The sequence below is a fragment of the Malaya genurostris genome, chromosome 2 (genome assembly GCF_030247185.1).
Source record: "Malaya genurostris strain Urasoe2022 chromosome 2, Malgen_1.1, whole genome shotgun sequence".
NCBI lineage: Eukaryota > Metazoa > Arthropoda > Insecta > Diptera > Culicidae > Malaya > Malaya genurostris.
Window position 1 is genome coordinate 252,500,032 of NC_080571.1, and position 20,479 is coordinate 252,520,510.

General features: G+C 37.9%; 1 protein-coding gene across 2 annotated transcripts; it reads right to left on the reverse strand.

The window, feature by feature from the left end:
• Nucleotides 1–11,439: 11,439 nt before the first annotated feature.
• Nucleotides 11,440–19,568, reverse strand: LOC131429496 (ovarian-specific serine/threonine-protein kinase Lok). 2 transcript variants are annotated; one of them, XM_058593646.1, is made up of 6 exons: nucleotides 19,001–19,568; nucleotides 18,918–18,937; nucleotides 18,421–18,578; nucleotides 17,700–18,068; nucleotides 17,462–17,642; nucleotides 11,440–12,733 (listed from the first exon to the last, which is right to left on the reverse strand). In XM_058593646.1, exons 1-6 carry the CDS (start codon nucleotides 19,105–19,107, stop codon nucleotides 12,162–12,164), a joined length of 1,407 nt encoding a protein of 468 aa, XP_058449629.1. In that variant the 5' UTR covers nucleotides 19,108–19,568; the 3' UTR covers nucleotides 11,440–12,161. The 2 variants fall into 2 exon arrangements, with proteins under 2 accessions (XP_058449629.1, XP_058449628.1); XM_058593645.1 differs by lacking the exon at nucleotides 18,918–18,937 and having other exon boundaries at nucleotides 18,969–19,567.
• Between the last annotated feature and the right edge of the window lie 911 nt (nucleotides 19,569–20,479).

A 20,479-nucleotide genomic window follows, 5' to 3' on the forward strand; every position in this document is an offset into this window, starting at 1 on the left:
GTACCGCGGGTAATGCATTGTACAAGCTGCAAACAGCTAGGTCATACGGCAACCTATTGTTGCAACAAACTGCGATGCGGCAAATGCGGAGAGGCCCATGAGGACGATCTCTGCAGAAGAGCAGTGGAAAAGTGTTGCTACTGCGGGGAGAATCCTCATGATCTTTCGGTGTGCCCTACGTACATACAGCGTGCGGAGAAATTGAAGCGATCCGTGAAAGAACGTTCCAAACGTTCTTATGCGGAAATCTTAAAAAGAACCACTCCATCGACCCCTGAGAACCCGTTTGCAATCTTGCCAGTTGAAGAGGATACCTCTGACGACCCAGGCGAAGGACCTTCCTACACACAGGTTGAAGGAAGCAGGAAAAGACAAAATCTGGCTTCTCCCAAGCTTCCTCGTAAAGGCCTCAGACTGTCCTCTTCGTCACAAAAGAACCAAACGGAAACAAAAAGTGCTGACTCAAAACCGAAGCAAACACCTCCTGGGTTCAAAAAACTTAGGGATGATAAGGAGTACCCAGCACTTCCTGGGGCATCAAAAAACCCGAATGACCCCAAAGCACAACCAGAAAATCCAACAAACGCTGGATTATTGAAATTTTCTGATATCGTGGACTGGATATTAACAGCCTTCAATATTACTGATCCTCTGAAAAGCTTCCTAACTGCTCTACTGCCAACAGTAAGGACATTTTTAAAACAGTTGACTGAACAATGGCCCCTCCTTGCAGCGATCGTATCTTTTGATGGATAATTTACCACTGAGAATCGAAGATATGATCATTGTGCTTCAGTGGAATTGCAGAAGTATCATCCCAAAACTTGATTCTTTCAAACACTTAATACATACTCATAATTGCGATGTATTCTCCTTGAGTGAAACTTGGCTTACTTCTAACATCAACCTCGACTTCCATAATTTTAACATAATCCGCCTGGACCGAGAAGACTCTTATGGAGGGGTACTTTTAGGGATTAAAAAGTGCTATTCATTTTATCGTATTAACCTCCCCTCGACACCGGGAATTGAAGTTGTTGCTTGCCAAATTAATATTAAAGGCAAAGATCTATGTATAGCTTCTATCTACATTCCTCCCAAAGTCTCGATAGGGCATCGTCGGCTTGCAGACATCATAGAACTTCTTCCTTCACCGCGGCTGGTTCTAGGGGACTTTAACTCGCATGGTACAGGATGGGGCTGCTTATATGATGATAATCGTTCTTCGTTAATCCAAGATCTGTGTGACAACTTCAATTTGACAATTCTAAACACGGGAGAAATGACACGGAACCCTAGACCGCCAGCACAACCAAGTGCGCTGGATTTATCCCTTTGCTCGACTTCGCTACAGTTAGATTGCAAGTGGAAGGTAATCTGTGATCCTCACGGTAGCGATCACTTGCCGATCATAGTTTCTATCACCAACCGTGGAAGACCATCGGAAACAATCAATGTTTCGTACGATTTCACACGAAACATTGATTGGAAACGTTACGCGAGCTCGATATCTGAGAAACTAGAAACATCACAGGAGCTTCCTCCGGAGGAAGAGTATACATTTTTGGCTGGCTTGATTCTTGACACCGCAATTCAAGCTCAGACGAAACGAGTACCTAGCGCGCAAACTAGTATGCGTTCTCCCAACCCATGGTGGGACAAAGAGTGCTCAGAGCTGAAAACGAAAAAAGCTTCAGCCTTCATCTCGTTTAGAAGGAACGGAACTCCAGATAATTATCGGAAATACGCGGCGTTAGAATTTCAAATGAAAAGTCTGATTAAAGCCAAGAAACGCGGTTACTGGCGAAGGTTTGTTGACGGATTAACGAGAGAAACAGCAATGAGCACTCTTTGGAATACGGCCCGTCGCATGCGCAATCGAAATCACGCGAACGAAAGCGAGGAATATTCTAACCGCTGGATATTTGATTTCGCTAAGAAAGTATGTCCTGATTCTGTTCCGGAACAGAAGATATCCCGCGTCGCGACATTGAATACAAACGAAACACCGTTTTCGATGGTAGAGTTCTCACTTGCGCTCTTGTCGTGTAACAATAGAGCCCCGGGGTTAGACAGAATTAAATTCAACTTGTTGAAAAATCTGCCCGACTCTGCCAAAAGGCGCTTGTTGAATTTATTCAACAAGTTCCTCGAGGGTAATATTGTCCCACACGAATGGAGAGAAGTGAGAGTTATTACTATTCAAAAACCTGGAAAACCAGCCTCCGATCACAATTCGTATCGGCCGATTGCTATGCTTTCCTGTATTCGGAAATTGTTGGAGAAAATGATTCTCTTCCGTCTAGACAATTGGGTCGAAACAAATGAATTGCTTTCAGGTACACAATTTGGGTTCCGCAGGGGCAAAGGAACGAACGATTGTCTAGCGTTGCTCTCAACAGAAATTCAAATGGCATTTGCTCGTAAAGAACAAATGGCATCAGTTTTCCTCGACATCAAGGGGGCATTCGATTCAGTTTCCATTAACGTTCTATCTGAGAAGTTGCATCAGCATGGTCTTTCACCAGTTTTGAACAACTTTTTATATAATCTATTGTCCGAGAAACACATGCATTTTGAGCATGGTGATTTGACGACAAAGCGATTCAGTTACATGGGTCTTCCTCAGGGCTCATGCTTAAGCCCCCTTTTATACAACTTTTACGTAAATAACATTGATGAATGTATCAACACATCTTGCACGCTAAGACAACTTGCCGACGACAGTGTTGTGTCTATTATAGGACCCAAAGCTGCCGATCTCCAAGGACCATTGCAAGATACCCTCGACAACTTGTCGACATGGGCTTTTCAAATGGGTATCGAGTTCTCTACGGAGAAAACTGAGCTGGTTGTATTTTCAAGGAAGCGAGAACCTGCGCAATTACAGCTTCAACTAGGGGGTGAAACCATAGCTCAGGTTTTCACATTTAAATATCTCGGGGTCTGGTTCGATTCCAAAGGTACCTGGGGATGTCACATTAGGTATTTGAAACGAAAATGCCTACAGAGAATCAATTTCCTTCGTACAATAACCGGAACTTGGTGGGGCTCTCACCCAGGAGACCTGATCAGGTTGTACAAAACGACGATATTGTCAGTAATGGAATATGGATGTTTCTGTTTCCGCTCCGCTACGAATATTCATTTCATTAAACTGGAAAGAATTCAGTATCGTTGTTTACGTATTGCCTTGGGTTGCATGCAATCAACCCATACGATGAGTCTTGAAGTGCTGGCGGGCGTCTTACCGTTGAAAAACAGGTTCTGGGATCTCTCATATCGACTGCTAATCCGATGCGACATTTTGAATCCGATGGTGATAGAAAACTTTGAAAAGCTCGTCGAGCTTAATTCACAAACCCGTTTTATGTCCTTGTATTTTGACTACATGGCTCAGAATATAAATCCTTCTTCGTTTGTTCCCAATCGTGTTCATTTTGTGGATACTTCTAATTCTACTGTGTTTTTCGACACATCCATGAAAGAAGAAATTTGTGGAATCCCGGATCCTGTACGCCCTCATGAGATCCCAAAAATTTTTAATAATAAATTTAAAGAAGTCGACTGTAATAAAATGTTTTACACTGACGGATCATATCTAAACGGGTCCACTGGCTTCGGTATATTCAATGTAAATTTCACCGCTTCCTATAAACTCAGTGATCCAGCTTCAGTTTACGTCGCAGAACTAGCTGCAATTCAGTATACCCTTGAGATCATTGACACTCTGCCCACAGATCACTACTTCATTGTATCGGACAGTCTCAGTTCCATTGAGGCTCTCCGTTCAGTGAAGCCTGGAAAGCACTCACCGTATTTCCTGGGGAAAATACGGGAACAATTGAGTGCTTTATCTGCAAAATCATACCAGATTACCTTGGTTTGGGTCCCCTCACATTGTTCCATACGGGGCAATGAGAGGGCGGACTCGTTAGCCAAGGTGGGCGCACTAGAAGGTGATATCTATGAAAGACCAATCTGCTTCAATGAATTTTTCAGTTGCTGTCGTCAGAAAACTCTAGCTAGCTGGCAGAATACATGGAATAGTGGAACTCTGGGACGATGGTTACACTCAATAATCCCACAGGTATCGACGAAAGCTTGGTTCCGGGGGTTAGACGTGAGCCGAGACTTTATTCGTGTAATGTCAAGGCTCATGTCTAATCATTATATGTTCAGCGCGCATCTCCGTCGTGTGGGGCTCGCTGAGAGTGGTGTCTGCGTTTGCGGTGAGGGTTATCATGACATCGAACATGTTGTTTGGACATGTGTCGAGTATTGTGATGCCAGGTCCCAACTCATAGGTTCCCTTCGGGCCCGAGGTATACCACCCTTCGTACCAGTCCGCGACGTCTTGGCAACTCGAAATCTTCCTTATATGACTCTCATCTATAACTTCTTGAAAACTATCAATGCTCAAATTTAGTGCTCTCCCTATCTCTTTCTCGTCTACAGCTCTACCGCACTCTTCTTTACGTTGCTGGAAGTATGGCCTGTGTAAACGATGCTTCGGAGCATGCACCTGCCTTGAACTGACTGAGTTGCTGGAAGCTACCCAAAAACGTCACATCAACGTCAAAACACACCAACGAAGCATCCCAATCCAGAATAATCTCTTCATTGCTACAAGCTGAAAAACATGAAGATTCATCGAACGCAAAATGTGTCTAAAAGATGTATGCCACAAACCAATGATGTATTCAAATTTCAATTCAATACTGTGTAGGTCCCACCCTCCCTATGTCCCCTTACTAACTGGGGAGTATGCCGCCCCGTAATACGGCATCCCTTTCTCTCTCCCTAACAACAAGACAATCGGCCACGTTAAGCTAAAGCAAATGAGCCTAATAAAAATTTTATTTGGAAGCACGAAATTGCAAGAGAAAACCTTTAATTTCGGCTCATCAGACAAATTAGTTTTCGTAGTTTTACGTAGAAATTATTAGAAATCTAATTTCCGTAGATCTTATTTAAATGATCCGTAGACCCGTAGAAAATCAACGAATCCGTAGATCTGACATCGCTGTTTGGAATGTCGGATCTGAGGAAGATCTGGATGTCGGATAAACGATCGATTAATCGAGTAATCGATTATTAACTGTGATAATCGAAGAAAACCTAATCGAGTAACGGCCCTTACACCATCATCAAAAGTGTCATTACTAAAAAGTAATGACACTTTTAATGATCGTGTAAGGTCTGCGAGTTCAGTAATGACACGAGTAATGATGGAATTCCGGATTTTTCATCATTACCAACATTATTTCTTCTTATTTTTTTGTGGAAGTGCTGAATATCGTCCGTTGTATTAGATGAGAAAATTTGACAACCATGAAGTAAACATTCTCTTCAGAACTGAACGTGAAAAAAAATTCTGGAAATGACAAACCTTAACGTTTCAATGGCAAATAAAATTTATTTTCAGCTAAACGAAGATAAAGAATATTGCTAATATTCTTTAATTGCTGAGGGAAAGTTATTCTGGTAACAAGCCCCGTGCTGGAATAGTTACAAATACTCATCATTAATAATGAACGTGTAATGCTAAAAAGTAATGATGTACAGTAATGCAGTAATGACGAGCGTTTGAGCAGAAGTGTCATTACTTAGCTTTCGAACGCTTAGCGGTCGTCCCGATCCGCTTTCGAACGATTAGCGATTGTCCCGACCGCACCATAACAGTCCATGGCTATCCTAGTCTGTGCTTACAAATATCGTTAACGGTCGTTCCGATCCGCTTTTGAACGATTAACAGTCATCCCAATGACAGTATTTTCACATCCTAACAAACGATTGCTGAGATGATGCACCGATCAATGGCGGTCATCGAATGTGTATACCACGTGATCACGTGGTATCGCAATATGAATGATAATTTACAACCACACAGTAATGACGCTTTTAATGATCGTGTAAGGGACACTAGTAGTTTGAAAAATAATATTCGATTATTAGATTTGGCACGATGACGACACAAATGATCTGCCGATGAAACAAGTTCATCTTTGACAGTTGCCGTGTACTTGTTTTGTTTTGCGACTGCAAGTAAAAATTGAAAAAAATTACGAAAAAGTGCCTGTTAAAAACGTATTCCACAGTGAAAATAACTAAAAAGATTGCCCTGTATGTGTTTCCAGCATCAAGGAGCGATATATGTATGAATCTGTTGAGGGTGAGGCGACTTGCAATTTTTACGTTCGAACGATTTGGTTGAAGAAATAATAACTTCTGATGAACTTTTAAACTGTAAAAAAGTACACGTCAACTGTAAACAAAAGTTCATTCTGTTCATTTTTGTGAGGTTATGTCATGTTCGTGCAAAACCTAATTGAATTATTGAAAAGTTCGAAAAATCCGACATCCCTAGTTGGTTCAATGGATTCAATTAGATTTTTTATCGTGACGTCACAAATGAACAAAAATTTATCCTTGACAGTTCAGTGGTACTGTTTACAAACAAGCTTGAACAAACTCGAGGATCATATCTCATACAATCATCTTTACATTTCACAACTAGTCACTTTTATTTAATGAATCTTCGAAACTAACAGTATCGAATCGTTAACAAATGTTCTTAAGGCCATCGTCCAAGTACCATGTGCGCGGGTGGTTTAGGAAATTTTCGATGGAAATTTTGAAAAATTTGCCAAAACCAAAAACATACAGACCTTTGAAATACTTTTATCTATCTACAGGGTGAAAATGGCTGGAAAATTCGGAGGATTTTCCGAGTCTTATCAAAAATAGCACTGAAAAATGAGCTTTTTTTGTAATTTTTCATGGAAAATCCACGAATTTAAAAAATTTCCACGATATCGGTTATATGAAATTCGTTGATTTTCCATGAAAAGCGTGAAAAGGTTTTCCAAAAATGTTTCCTAATGTGATCCTTGTTGCCAGCATAAGGTTTTTTTGAAAAAAAAAAATTCATTCCATCGAATTATTTTTCAAATAATTGTGAAAAATTACAAAAAAGCTAATTTTTTCAGTGCTATTTTTGATAAGACTCGGAAAATCCTCCGAATTTTCCAGCCATTTTCACCCTGTAGATAGATAAAAGTATTTCAAAGGTCGGTATGTTTCTGGTTTCGGCAAATTTTTCAAAATTTCCATCGAAAATTTCCTAAAACCACCCGCGCGCATGGTACTTGGACGATGGCCTTAAATTCTATTTAGGCGATACGGACCGTGAACGGTCTCATCCGTTTGTCAACAGACAAACAAAAAATAGTCTGTTTACAACCAGTACCGCCGAACTGCCAAAATGTGTTCATCCGATTGAGGTTAGCAGTGACGGTAAAAACCCGCTTAGAGAAAAACGTTCAACGGTGGTCCTTCGTTGGTCCAATACGTTGGATCGTTGGTCCAATGAAAGTCCAATCAATCGTTCAACGGGAGGCCAACACGGGACCTTCGTTGGCCGATTTTGAAACAGACCGTTGAACCGAATGCCATTTGTTTCGTTCAACAAACCCGGCAGACAGAGGTCCATTGTTGAGCCATTTTTAATATAAGGAGTTGGAGCCCCGTTGGACTAGTTTTACTGGAGAATTTCTGAAATTAATTCCACTTATTTTTTTTAAACTTACACTACATACCCGCACAGTACTTCTACTTAACGTAGAATAACAATAAATTTTCTTTCTATATGAAGGTAACACACACTTTTCAAACACTTCACACACTCAAAGACCAACAAAATTGAACGGCCTGCTGAGAGGGAAACCTAATTAGGTTTTTTACCGTCACTGCTAACCTCAATCGGATGAACACATTTTGACAGTTCAGCAGTACTGTTTGTAAACAGAAATTTCTTTTGTTTGTTTATTGACAAATTGGATCAGACCATTTACGGTCCGAATCGCCTAAATAAAGTTTTAAAACATTTGTTCACGATTGAATACGGCTCGTTTTTGATATTTATTAAATAAAAGAGACTAGTTGCAAAGTGTAAAGATGATTGTTTTAGATGTGCTCTTCGATTTTTGTTTAAGCTTGTTTGTAAACAGTACCGCTGAACTGTCAAGGATGAATACTTGTTCATTTGTGTCGTCACGATAAAAAACCTAATGGATCATATTTTCTGCTCGCTTACTTGAAGCTACTCAGTGACACAAAATGGTGTTTAACCAAAAATTGGGTAGAACCTTATCAAATTGACTGATACGATGTCTGATAAGCGGCCCTTACACGAGAATTATTTTTGTCATTTTTAATGATGACTAAGTAATGATGTATTTCAAATTTGATAGAAAACTCGTCATTACTGCACCATACACGTTCATTACAATGATATTATTTTTTAATAATGACATTTTTAATGACTCGTGTGAGGGCCGCTATAAAATAGAGACCCTGTTATAATTAGAGACGCGCGGAGTGGAAGCCAAAAGGAACCAAACGAACCGTCAAACGTAGAACCAAAAGAGCGAAGTAAATAAACATTGTTTGTTTCAGAAAAATTCAATAGGAGTATTGTTATCAAAGCTAAAATAAATTAGCTATGGAGTTTAATTTAGGAAAGGTTGAAGAAATAATTTTAATGTTCTAATAATCAAGTAAAATGGGTTAAGGTACGTGTATACTGAATCAAAAACATAATTAAATTTATTTCTTCAGTGGTAAACTTCAACTAGGATTGATACTGGCCATAACTGGAAAGTTTGCCAAACGTTTACTTAACTTTGCTTTGAAGTCCTCGATATCGATCAGCTTGACATACACTATTAGTTAAATACCGATTTGAACATAACGCCATATATTCTATGACAAAAAGACCTGCATTTCAAGTGAACAAAATGTGATCTTTACCGTGAATTTTTAAGCTCATCGTATAAACACAAATCTCTCGAGGTTGTTTTCTGAAACGATCAAATTCTGAACAGATTCTTAAACACGTAGCTCTTGAACCAACATTACTTTTCCTCCTTCGGAAGCAATATTTAACTTATGTTCATAATTAAAATGCAGCCTAAAATTTTCTGTTAAATCGCCGGAATGAAGTTTACAAAATTTCACCCTTTATCTCTTAAGGAAATTGAAAAAAACTACAAGGACCAGCCCCATGGGGTTGTTCGAGCCATTTGATGTGGAAAAGGCAACCAAAATTTCTAAAGATCTAGAACCAAACAGTTGGCCACACTTTTGAATCCGCAATTGCACGAGAGTCTGCTTAGAATGATCTTCAAGTTTTGTGTGCAAGCAGTTATTTTTATAGCGTTAAGTTTCTTTACTTCTGCGATTTCGGTTGAAGCGATGAACTTTATCTCATTATCAATCGAGTTCATAATATAACAATTAAAAATCAATCTTAAGCACTCAAAATGAATCCTAGGATAGTTGTCAATTTCTCAGGCAAAACGACATAACATGGAATTTCATCCGAGCTTGCATGACACAAGATCAGAGCATACCAATTGAAGTTTCAAACCGTTTTATGGCACTTTTTGTCCTGCTGTCTAGCAAAAACCTACCTCTAGCATGCTACGCGTAGGACTGAAACGTTAGCTATAATTTCGCTTCTATTTATAGATTCGCGTGCTTCCACAGGCTTCGCTTTTGCATCGATCGACCAATCAGAGCGATGCTTTCCCTTTGATATATCGCTTTCTCCTTCAAACCCGTCGTCTATGGCAGGGAAATCCGTTATGCCGAAAATTTTTATCAGACAAAATAAGACACTGCTCACTACTAATCAAAATTTCAATCATATATAATTGAAAATACGTGGCTTGATACATTCAAATAGAAACATAGAAATATTTATAATCGAATGATGAAACAATATTAATAATTGATACAAAATAGACTGAGCTGTAAGTGTTTAAAACCTGACCACATTTCTACGTGTATTTTTCCATGAGTTTCTAATTTGCACCTCTATATAGAAAACAAAGATGTGTTCCACATAAAAAAAAACGAACAGCGGTAAACGATCTATCAAAACGGTTTTTAGCCAAACTTGGCAGCACACTTTATTTTACCTTTTATATTTTTACTCTTCTAGAAAATCACACCAAATACCGACAGGAATTCAAGTTTTTAAATTTCAAATCAAAAGTCAAGTTCAACCAAATTTGTTTTGGCAACCAATAACAGATAGATCGATGGCTCCAATTTCACGAATTTTCTCTCTGGGCGATTAACTATAACAGCGTAACTAACTATAACAGCTTTATTATGATGAAAGTGTCGCTGACTTAAGGACTATTAACACCTTTCCGATTCGGCTCAGTGGCGGCCCGGCACCGTGCACGGACACCGATATTATTTCATCTGTTCGCTATGCGCTCATTCACTCCTATCCGGCACAGTCCCTTTTCCGTGCAGCTTGTCGTCCGTGTTGTGTCCGCCAGGCAAACTCGAATTTGTCGACCCCCAATTTTTTTTAAATTTTCACTAAAGTCAGTTTGTCAGTGCCTTTGCCGTGCCGGAACAGAAACGGCATGGAAGGGTTCCGACAAAAAACACTGACGGCGCACTGAAGGCACTTTCATTGAACTGTCACGGAACTGAACCGGAACGGAAAGATGTGAATAGTGAATAGTCCGATGGCCCTCCGGCGAGACAGGGGTTTGAGACAAACCTAACGAGCCGCCCGGGAAACACTCGTTACGAACAATCTAGCAATACGAATCGGAACAATCTGCATCGACCTAGGTGACGAATGAAGGGTAACGATTGGAAGCTCGGCACACGGAACTGTAAATCGTTTGGCTTCAAATTCGATGTCGGGATAGAAGGTGTGGAAAAGCGAGCAGCGAGCGGCTACCCTCTACCAGAGTGTACTAGGAACTGGCTTCATAGTGTTGGGCAAAATGTGTCTGCTTACCTGCAAGATGTGCATACGGCTTCCAACGACAACGACCAACGGTGCGTGAACTATGCTAACTCCCGAGGAATAGTAGTCCGAAGCACCTTCGATCCCGCAAAGATATTCAACTACGGAGCTGGACAGTTAGAGCTACGTCTTAGTATCTGGGACGCTCTCGAGCCCTTTCGAATCCCGGAGTGGGCTACGGCAAAGTGATGGACTTTCTTGTCGACTTCCGGTGGAGCTCTCAAGGTGTAAGCACGTTGATTCGCGGATAGTGTGTTAGAAATTCGAGTAATTCGTGAGAAGGAAAGAAAGCTTTTTCGTGCTGAAGTGGCTCGGCGGCGAGATACCACCGGTAGTCAAAAACAGTAAAGTCCATGTGACTCTATAAACGAAACCGCTGGATGTATGGTCATTGTAACCTTTCCAATCGAACAAAGAGAGAAGAAGAAGACTTTCTTGTCTCTTGTTCAATATAATAATCCATGGCGGAGAGCGGCCATGGAGCGAGCAACATAGTGACGTTTGCTAGATACAACAAAGAACAGCACAGGGCTAGGCTGATGAGTAAGGTAAGTAAGATATTTTGTTTTCTCAGCACTAATAAATAGTCGTCATAATAACGATTGCTCCGTTTATTTTTAAAATATTCAAAAAATAAAAGTGAAAGGTATTTAAACTATACTAACAGATTTATCGGGTACTCACTAGCCTGTACGTATAAGGATTTATTTGATTAAATTCAATTTTGTTTCGGAATATTCGAACGGATAAATCGTTCGTCTGTAATAACTAATTCTTAAATAATTCGACTGTTTTCTGTTAATCATTTCCTTTTTTCTTAAAGCTACATGCCGCATGCTGTAACGCAATTCTCTCCTGTCAATTCATTGCTTAGGTACTCATAGTTATCTAATCTATTTTTTGCGAAATACTACAGAGGTTTTGTTCAACCACAATGTGAAATGTTCACACAGTTACATGTTATGAATATAATAACCGCTTGTATGATTAAAAGCACTTATTTCAATAGTATGAAACAAGGCCCACCAACAATAAAACAAACTCCTCTCCTGCGGTGGTAATCTTGATTGTCGACCAATGATAATATTATGTTCTTGAATATTAACAAAAACAGTGTGTACAAAATATCGACAATAGTCTCTTCACATCCTAAAGAGTAGTGATCTTTGTTATCAATTGGAGCACATTAATGCCGGGTTCAAACAAACTACATTTAATATTTACTAACAAATATGGCAGTTTTTTACAGAATATTCAACTCGATATTTATCCGTTTCGTCATTTTTACCCGTACTGAATCCTCCTTGTCTGTTTCTAGTCATTTCGTCCGTTGTCGCTTCTTCGGAGGTTCAGCAAATACCCTGTCGTTATTATTTTCCACATCAGATAACGATTTTTTGCTTCCTGTAAGCTTTATATTCATAAGACGTTCAGCTTTTTGGATCACTTCTGGATCACGCATCCAGGTGCTACTGAGAATGTCATCGATCGAAGGTCGATTGTTGGGATCGACTGTCAAAATATCGTATATGAGCTTTTTCGCCTGTGACGATACCGACTTCCAGGAACGGTGACGGAAGGTGAATTTAGCCCGTTTAATTTGCTCAACAGCAGGACTTCCGTAATCATCTGAGAATGGTAGCGTACCGCTAAGCATTGTGAACAAAACAACTCCCAACCCCCAGATGTCAACTTTTCGGGTATAGGAACCCCTACCACCGGTCATCAGAACTTCAGGTGCAACGTATAATGGCGTTCCGCACAAGGTCCGCATCACTGAGTCTTTCTGCACGAATTTACTCAAACCAAAATCAGATACCTTGAGTAACGTCTCTTCGTTGCTGTCTCGTAGAAGAATATTATCCGGTTTCAAGTCTCGATGCGTGATACCTGCAATTAAAAGTAATCTTGTAATGATAATAGATCTATATATATAAAAATGCAGAGATCATTCTTTGTAATCGCATCACGTAAGAACGGATGGACGGATTGAGATGATTTTTTTTTGTTTGATCAGTTTTTACCCCCACCGGGTTCGTACATCAAAAAAATTAGGAAAACTTGCCGGAAAAGTGGGAAAAACCAATAAAGTTATTTTGTATGGACAATGGAATTTTCCACTGAAAAAGTCGTCAATGATTGCTAGATCATCGATAGGTGTTTGGCGCATAACGAGTTGCAAAAGTGTTTGGCCTTCGAAGAAAGGAATACTAGATCGTTGAATGAATCTTTTGGCGCGCAACGAGTTGTTTTGTGTGAATTCATGTGGTTCGTCATTTCGAACCACGTGCTTAATTGGGTATCAACATTATTACTTGATTCAATGATGGAACGCATATGAGTGTTCTAGCTATACCGTAAACAGGATCAAAAATTCTGATATTGTTTACCAGAAGATGCATTGTGTGCAATCATAAATCAAATAAACATAGATTTTTCAGTGTAATAGTAATGTAAGTGAGCAACCCGTGACACCAAAAGCGCCGTCTGATGGAGAATGGGTGCGTAAATGCTCCTAAAATGCATGCATAAAGTTGCATGCGCATTTAACACAACCACAGTAGCTAATGGAAAAATATACACCCGTTTCTCACTAGAGGTGCTGTTAGTGTCACCGTACAATGGGAAATCTATGTTTATTTGATTTATGGTGCAATGTAATCAGTTAGATGATTATGGTTGGCCATCGTAGGCGTGAGTTGAACAAATCACATTATAGAACGATTTTCGTATGAATCAATGATAGGATTCTGATGTTTAAATAATGAGGTCAAACAAAGAGGTTTGCCTTGCATTTAACATACTGAAGTTCGTTCGCGTCGGATTAATTCTGGTAGATTGAAAACCATTAGTTGTGAGATTTTATGCATTGTCACAAACGATAAGCTTGGTACAATCACTCCTCATGTTCACTCCGCTATAACAGAAGCATTGCACATTATTTTCATACAAAACTTTCTAATATAGATTCTCAGTACCGAACTCCACCGTTCGGGTACTAAAAAATGATATGGTGTCGAATAATAAGACGAGTATTGATACAATTATTAAACGAATGCAGTGTTAAAAGTTAATGGACACAATATTTAAAATAAAAAAATGGTAACTTGAACTTTCGAATGTCCAAGAATTACTCATTTTATCTTTCGGTTTATTAACAATATCAAACTAACTAGAGATTGTGAGAGGAGAAAGAATATGAACAATGTAGAGTCATAGTACTCAAGGTAGAGTAAGGATTTGAAGATAAAGTTCGGAAAAATTCGACGTAACAAGGTTCATTTAAGTAAGAAGAAGGTTTCTCGCACCTAAACTTTTACCTTCTACCAGAGGAGTCGAACTTAGCGATGCGAAACATCCGAGTCTCTGATATATCAAAAATTTACTAAATAATTACTGACTGACCAGAAGTCCTAAATTAAAAGTAAAAATACTGTTTTATCGCTAAATTGTTAATCGAAATTGTCACGCTACGAATATTCATCAAACACGATTAAATAATATCACCAGACTAGCGAGAAGTGACGAACTACAAGTCGCGAGGGCAGCTTTTGTAAATTTGTGGAATCACAAAGAGTAGTCATGTTAGTTATTTTTGCTTCACTTTTTATTCCTATATGTAGTTCACTTTTTATATACTATAGTTTGAGATTGATCTACAATCGCTGTTCGATGCACTGACTCAAAAGATGATATGGCGATCGGTGCATTCGCTTAATTTTTGCGTAACAAAAGCTTTTAACATATTCACAGTTTTTTTTAAGAATTCATCGCAGCCAAGTAATCAATAAAATAATGGAAAGATACATTAAGGTTCAAGAGTAACCAGGTTAACTTTTGTTGGTGATTTATATATTACGTACATTTTATTGGGTACGTATGTCATAGATCTATGTATTCATATATGCAGAGCAACCAGCTTATCAAAGTGGCTTACACGATTGAGTTTCAAACAATCTTTTTTAACAATAATTTATTCTCAAATAAATGTTAAGCCTGTCTTTTTGGATGAAATATCAGCTTTGATCAATGTTTCACCAACGTTTGATGGAAAATTACTTACATTTTATGAATGTAGATTTTAATCCCCTAACAAAACAGTTAGTAACACTGCTTCAATGCATTTGTATTAGATTGCGCTATACAAAACGAACAAAACTAAATATTATCTGTAACAAAAGCAGTTTTCCGGAAAAATAAATAGTTTTACGACAACATTCCATATCCATTGCCTTTAGCGTGTTCAATTAAAGGTTCCTATTCTGCGGGTTTACTTATAGAATCCATGTAGGAATGTGTTTGTTGCTAATCAAATGTGTCAGTGGAAATGTAAGCTGAAACTGAAATAATTTTACTCGAGTAGTTTTAAAGAAAACGGAAGAGTTTTAGACTAAGATTTTCGCTTTTCTTGAATTGCAATTTTAAGCAGAATGAACTGATTGGTTTACACTTGTCGTTCGAGGTCAATTCCTGGTGGACTCGATAGATTGTGCAGTGTGTTGGAAGGATCTGGTAATTCCTGTAAACCAGTACATGAAATCAGCGTTTGAAATTTTAATTCAATTTTTTTACGTGGTGAACATATCACCGGCCACAACTGATATTTTTTTTTTCCTTTTTTTCGGATCTTTATTGGGAAATGAAACCGTAGCCACGACAGGAACAAAATTTTTTCACACTTCGCAGTGAAAAATCATGGGAAACACATTTCTAAAATAGAAAAGCGTAATCGATGAATTAAAAGTTGTATTTATTTGGAAAATCCGAAAACCTTTTAAATTAATTTTAGATTTTAATTTCAACCAAAACAAAAAAAAAATTACCGAATTATCCGTAAGCTGACACTACTGCATTTACTGAATTTTCGGTAGTCGTTTGACATGTCAACAAAATTTTCATTACCGAACGCTCAGCAATCAATTGAATTACCGAACTGATTACCGAACGGTCAGCTGTTGAAAATTCGGTAAAATATTACCGAATTCTGCGAAAATTTCTTAGTGTGTATTTTTCAAGCATATGGAAGATTTATTGATTAAAATCAGGAAAAGAAGTGCCGGAATTTGTTTTTACGCACACATTGTTGACATTACTCATACGCTTGCATACGTTCGACAGTCCTACTGTCCAGAAACACAAATTCAAAAAAAAATTCGGCGAGACGAAGTTCGATGGGTCAGCTAGTATATAATAAAAATTGTACTTGAAAAAATGCTAAACTTTTTTTTGTGTATATCTTTTTTAGCATGGGTGAAATTTTTATTTTGAGTAAAGATCTATTCAATACTTTTCGTTTTTTCATGAGTTGTTTAGGAAGCGTACCACGTGTTCGTTTTACTCGGAGTCAGAGTCGCCCGTATGTAGGTATAAAAACAAAAACGGTATAAGTTTGTGAAAATGATTGTAGTCATCTCCGAGAGAACTGAGTGCATATTTTTGTTACATACATACACACACAGACGAACTGAATCGAATGGTATTTGGCATAGCCTTTCTATATAAAAAAGGCAAAACAGTAAAACTTAGGTTCTCAGATATCTTAAAAAATCATGAAACGTTGAAACCTGTTGTTATTAATTTCATTACAATAACTGCATAACATTGCAAATTCACAAAAGAAAATCCATTTTATTTTGAAAATTCGCAAAAAAACGCAAATCTTTGAGAATTCGCATGATAAAATCACATAATTTTGAAAATTCGCATGAAACAACCGCATAATTTTGAAAGTTTGCATAAAAAAACCACAACCTTGAAATAATTCGTTTAAAAAAAGAATGTATAAGTAGTCAGGTACACTTAACACAGCCATAAGCAACCCCAACCCCTTAATGACTACTATCTGCTGACGACGATAAAGTCGTATTTTGTTTCGTTCGGCACGTCAGTAAAAGCAGTGTAAAAGTTTTTAGCAATAATATTAAATTTACGTCGGATTAGCGATTTATTTTGAAGCGCGAGGTAAAAAAAAAACGATAAGAAAGAAGCCTAAGTTGTTCTACAAATAAAACTACTTAGCAATTACTTTTCTTTTTTTTTTATTCTTTGCTGTGTCACTAACGTTGCAGGCTAAGGCCAGCCCCATCTCACCCGTTTATTGTTAGGTTATATTTTTGATTGTTTTTTTTATTTATTATTATTGTAATGGCTTTTACAGGTTCCCGAGGATAGTTTTGCGGGGTCACAACACTGGTTCACTCCAGTACGATAAAAAATTTTCTTCCTCGAACAAGAAATACACAAATTTTCGTCGCACTAGTGCGAAACATGATCACACGTTGAGAGCTTCACCGGAAGGGGCGGTTACTTTTCCTTTTCGTCAAGTTTTCTTATGAAGTTTTCATATGCGTTCGGAAATAAAATATGTAGATTGTAGATCGCAAAGTATAAAAAGGAAAGGAAAAAAAGGTTTTGCCTGTTATAACGAAACACCATCTGATACAATTGAGAGATACGAGGTCAACGAATTCTAATCGATTTTACCTGAGCTGGGAAGAAGGATGTGTAAAGCCAAATGAAATGATATTTATAATGTATCATACAACGGATTTAGATTGAAAAACCACCTGGGTTCGAAACAGGTAACCAAACCTAGGTTTGATTCGATGTAGCACTTACCTTTAGCATGCAAATATTTAACTGCATGACACATTTGCAAGAAGAATAATTTGGCATTCTTTTCCGAAAGAAACTCGTTGTCGGTTATGCGTGTCAACAATTCTCCACCTTTCATGTACTCTAGTACCATGTAAACCGAATCTGGCGTGTTTACAATATCATGCATTTTTATTACGCATGGCTGTAAAAATTAGAAGTCACTAGATATAGGATTCACTAATTGTTGCATGCTACATACGTGTTCCAAGTTCTTCATTATGTTTACTTCGTTCATAACTCGCTGAGGATCGTTCAATACTCTCCGTTTGCTGCCTTCTGTCAATGCATTTTTCTTTACATATTTGATTGCATATGGTTTGCAGGACTTAGTATCGTAAACCAAATGAACCTCACCGCAAGCTCCAGATCCCAGTTTACGGCTGACATAGTACGTGTCGTTGATCGCTTTCGGCAGATCTTTCAATTCGTTAGATGAGCATTGATCCTTGAACAGCAATGCTTTGTAGTTGGGGTGTGATAATGCAATGATATCGTCATTTTTAAGTATCATTTCTTTGCCAGTCCCAATCAGATATCCATTAACAAAAGTGCCATTTCGAGATTTATCCTGTAAATAAAACATTTACGATACAATTTCCAATGAATCTAGTGCCCTTTTATCTAACAGTAAAAGTGTGTAGTTTATTTATTATCCTATGAATATAATAATAGTTTGGCATATGCTTGCATTGAATATATTCAGATGAATGCAACATAGCTCAGAGGTTTTACGCATACGATCAATAATCAATTCGTTTCCAAAAATTTAACTTAGTTTTAATAGGACTGAAATATTGGACCAGTCATACAAGCACATTGATAGAGACTTCACGTACGGAGATAAAATAAAGAAAATGTTTAATTTCCTTGTCTTTATGTCAATGTTTATCATATAAATATAAACTAGCTAGCAGTCTTACCATAATATACGTTGGACTCTGCAAGTCGTTGGTGTCCTTTCTTATTGAAAAATGTACCTTCGAAATACGACTGAGGAGTCTATCCGATAGGCAGTCCTCACCAATTCGTAAATGATTGGACTCGTTTCTACCAACATTGAAAATTTCATTGCAAAGGTCTGAAATAAATAGATAAATTAATAAAACCAAAACTAATATTCCTATGAAGTACGGTGCATGATTTTGTTTCATATGGCCACTCGAATTTGAAACACATTCCAATCCCGGGTCTAGTACAAGAAAAAAATAATTCCCCAATATGACCTAGGAAACAATTACATAGACACAACAGATAAGTTTGTTTTAGATACTTCTAGCTAAAATAAACGTTTAGCGAGATGGACCAAATCATGGTCTTAGCCAAAACATCACACACACAAAATTAAAGTTTGTCGGGAAAGGAATAGTTGCAAAATAATATTATTGTTATAAAATTGTGAAAATCACAAATCATGTACCATAGCTGCAGGAAGCAGTTCTGGAAATAAGTGGAAGTGGATTTTTAGTACCGAGGGTCTTAATTTTTAAATTTTTCCCATACAGTCTGCCCCAAATGACCGGTTCCACTGGTTGACTTTCGATCTGACTCCATAGACCAGAGTGTTGAGTTTGTGTCGCCGTCTGAGTATCGGGATCTTTATTTGCCATTTTGTTATCTACTTTCTAACTCACAGGACAACCAAAAGAACTTAAACTGTCACTTTATCGGAATCACTTTCACGTACTTATAAAAGATTACTAGATTGTCCGTTATAACAATAACCACGTTGTTTAGAAACTCGATATTATATATATGATGTAACAATGTATCTACGCATATCGAGAATCAAGATTCACATTGAATAATACAATCTCGCACTAAAAACATCCGATTCCAACGAAAAGTGTGTAAACATCATACAAAAGAAACAACGAACAGCCAAACTAGTTCTCTTCTTCAATCCCGTTGTCTTTTTATTTATAGAAAGAACTCAAACGAATGATTCCTCGTGTCTGTTCATAAGTGAATATCAATACATATGAACCAATTCTTATTTTTTATGAGGTCCTGGATAGAGCTATCATGTAAGCGGACTTTTTTCAAACCGTTTGCGGTAAACTTGAGGAATGGTGGTGTTCGTTAGCATTTCAATCAAACTCAACACATTTCCAAAACGTTACAAATGTTATACACACATAAATTAAATTACCTAATATTAAGGTTGTTCGTAACGCTGCCCACTCAGCAAGCAATTAATTTTTGTTGGTCGTTGAGCGTTTGTTGAACGGCATACTGCGCGAAATAATCGTTCAGTTTACAGGAACGGTTTGTTGTTGTATTACTTCTACAAAAATAGTGTGGAAATTGGGTCCTACTAGTGAAAAATTAACGATTAGCGATTCACACGTGGCATCAGCCAACTATCACCGGCTTGGAACGGTTACAGAACTACAACATGATATGTAAGTAATTTTTGTGGAGACACACAACATAATCGTCATGGAACATCTTGATGTCCGGTACGTGAATAATATCTGGCTAAAGAAATTCTTCAATTAATTTTGGCGTCGACCGGAGTTGATCAATCCTCTGAATCGTATTTGATACTGGCTTCTCCTGATGAAAACAAACCACGACGTTTAAATGTTCCGTGAACTTGACGTAGTGTCCCTTCATATGAATTGTTTACAATTAGTGTTTTTGTTCCGTAACCGTTCCATTCCGGTGATAGTCGCCTGATGAGCCAAGATTAATTTAAAAATTTCTTTAGCCGGATATTATTCACATACTTTTCACTGGTGTCGTCGTTCTCTTTTCATCGGGAATAGAAATCTAATTTCCAAATATATGCGGACTCTAGTGCAACAACCGATTCAAATGAATGTCGAAATTGAGTGAGAAGAAGCGAACTGATAATTACTAATTACTAGATAATTACTTTGAGACATGATGGGTAATGTCAATCGGAGCGGCCTTTACACGAATATTAGATTGTCATTACTAAAAAGTAATGTAATTTTTAATGAACGTGTAAGGGTA

Bases quoted from the DNA above. Each gene is read 5' to 3' on its own strand.
- LOC131429496 (XM_058593645.1), bottom strand. From the start codon at position 19,107: ATGGCAAATAAAGATCCCGATACTCAGACGGCGACACAAACTCAACAC. The intron at 18,069-18,420 runs GTAAGACTGCTA...TTTTATTTACAG, and splicing joins AGAGTCCAACGTATATTATG to GATAAATCTCGAAATGGCAC. The intron at 17,643-17,699 runs GTATGTAGCATG...TAATTTTTACAG, and splicing joins TAATGAAGAACTTGGAACAC to CCATGCGTAATAAAAATGCA.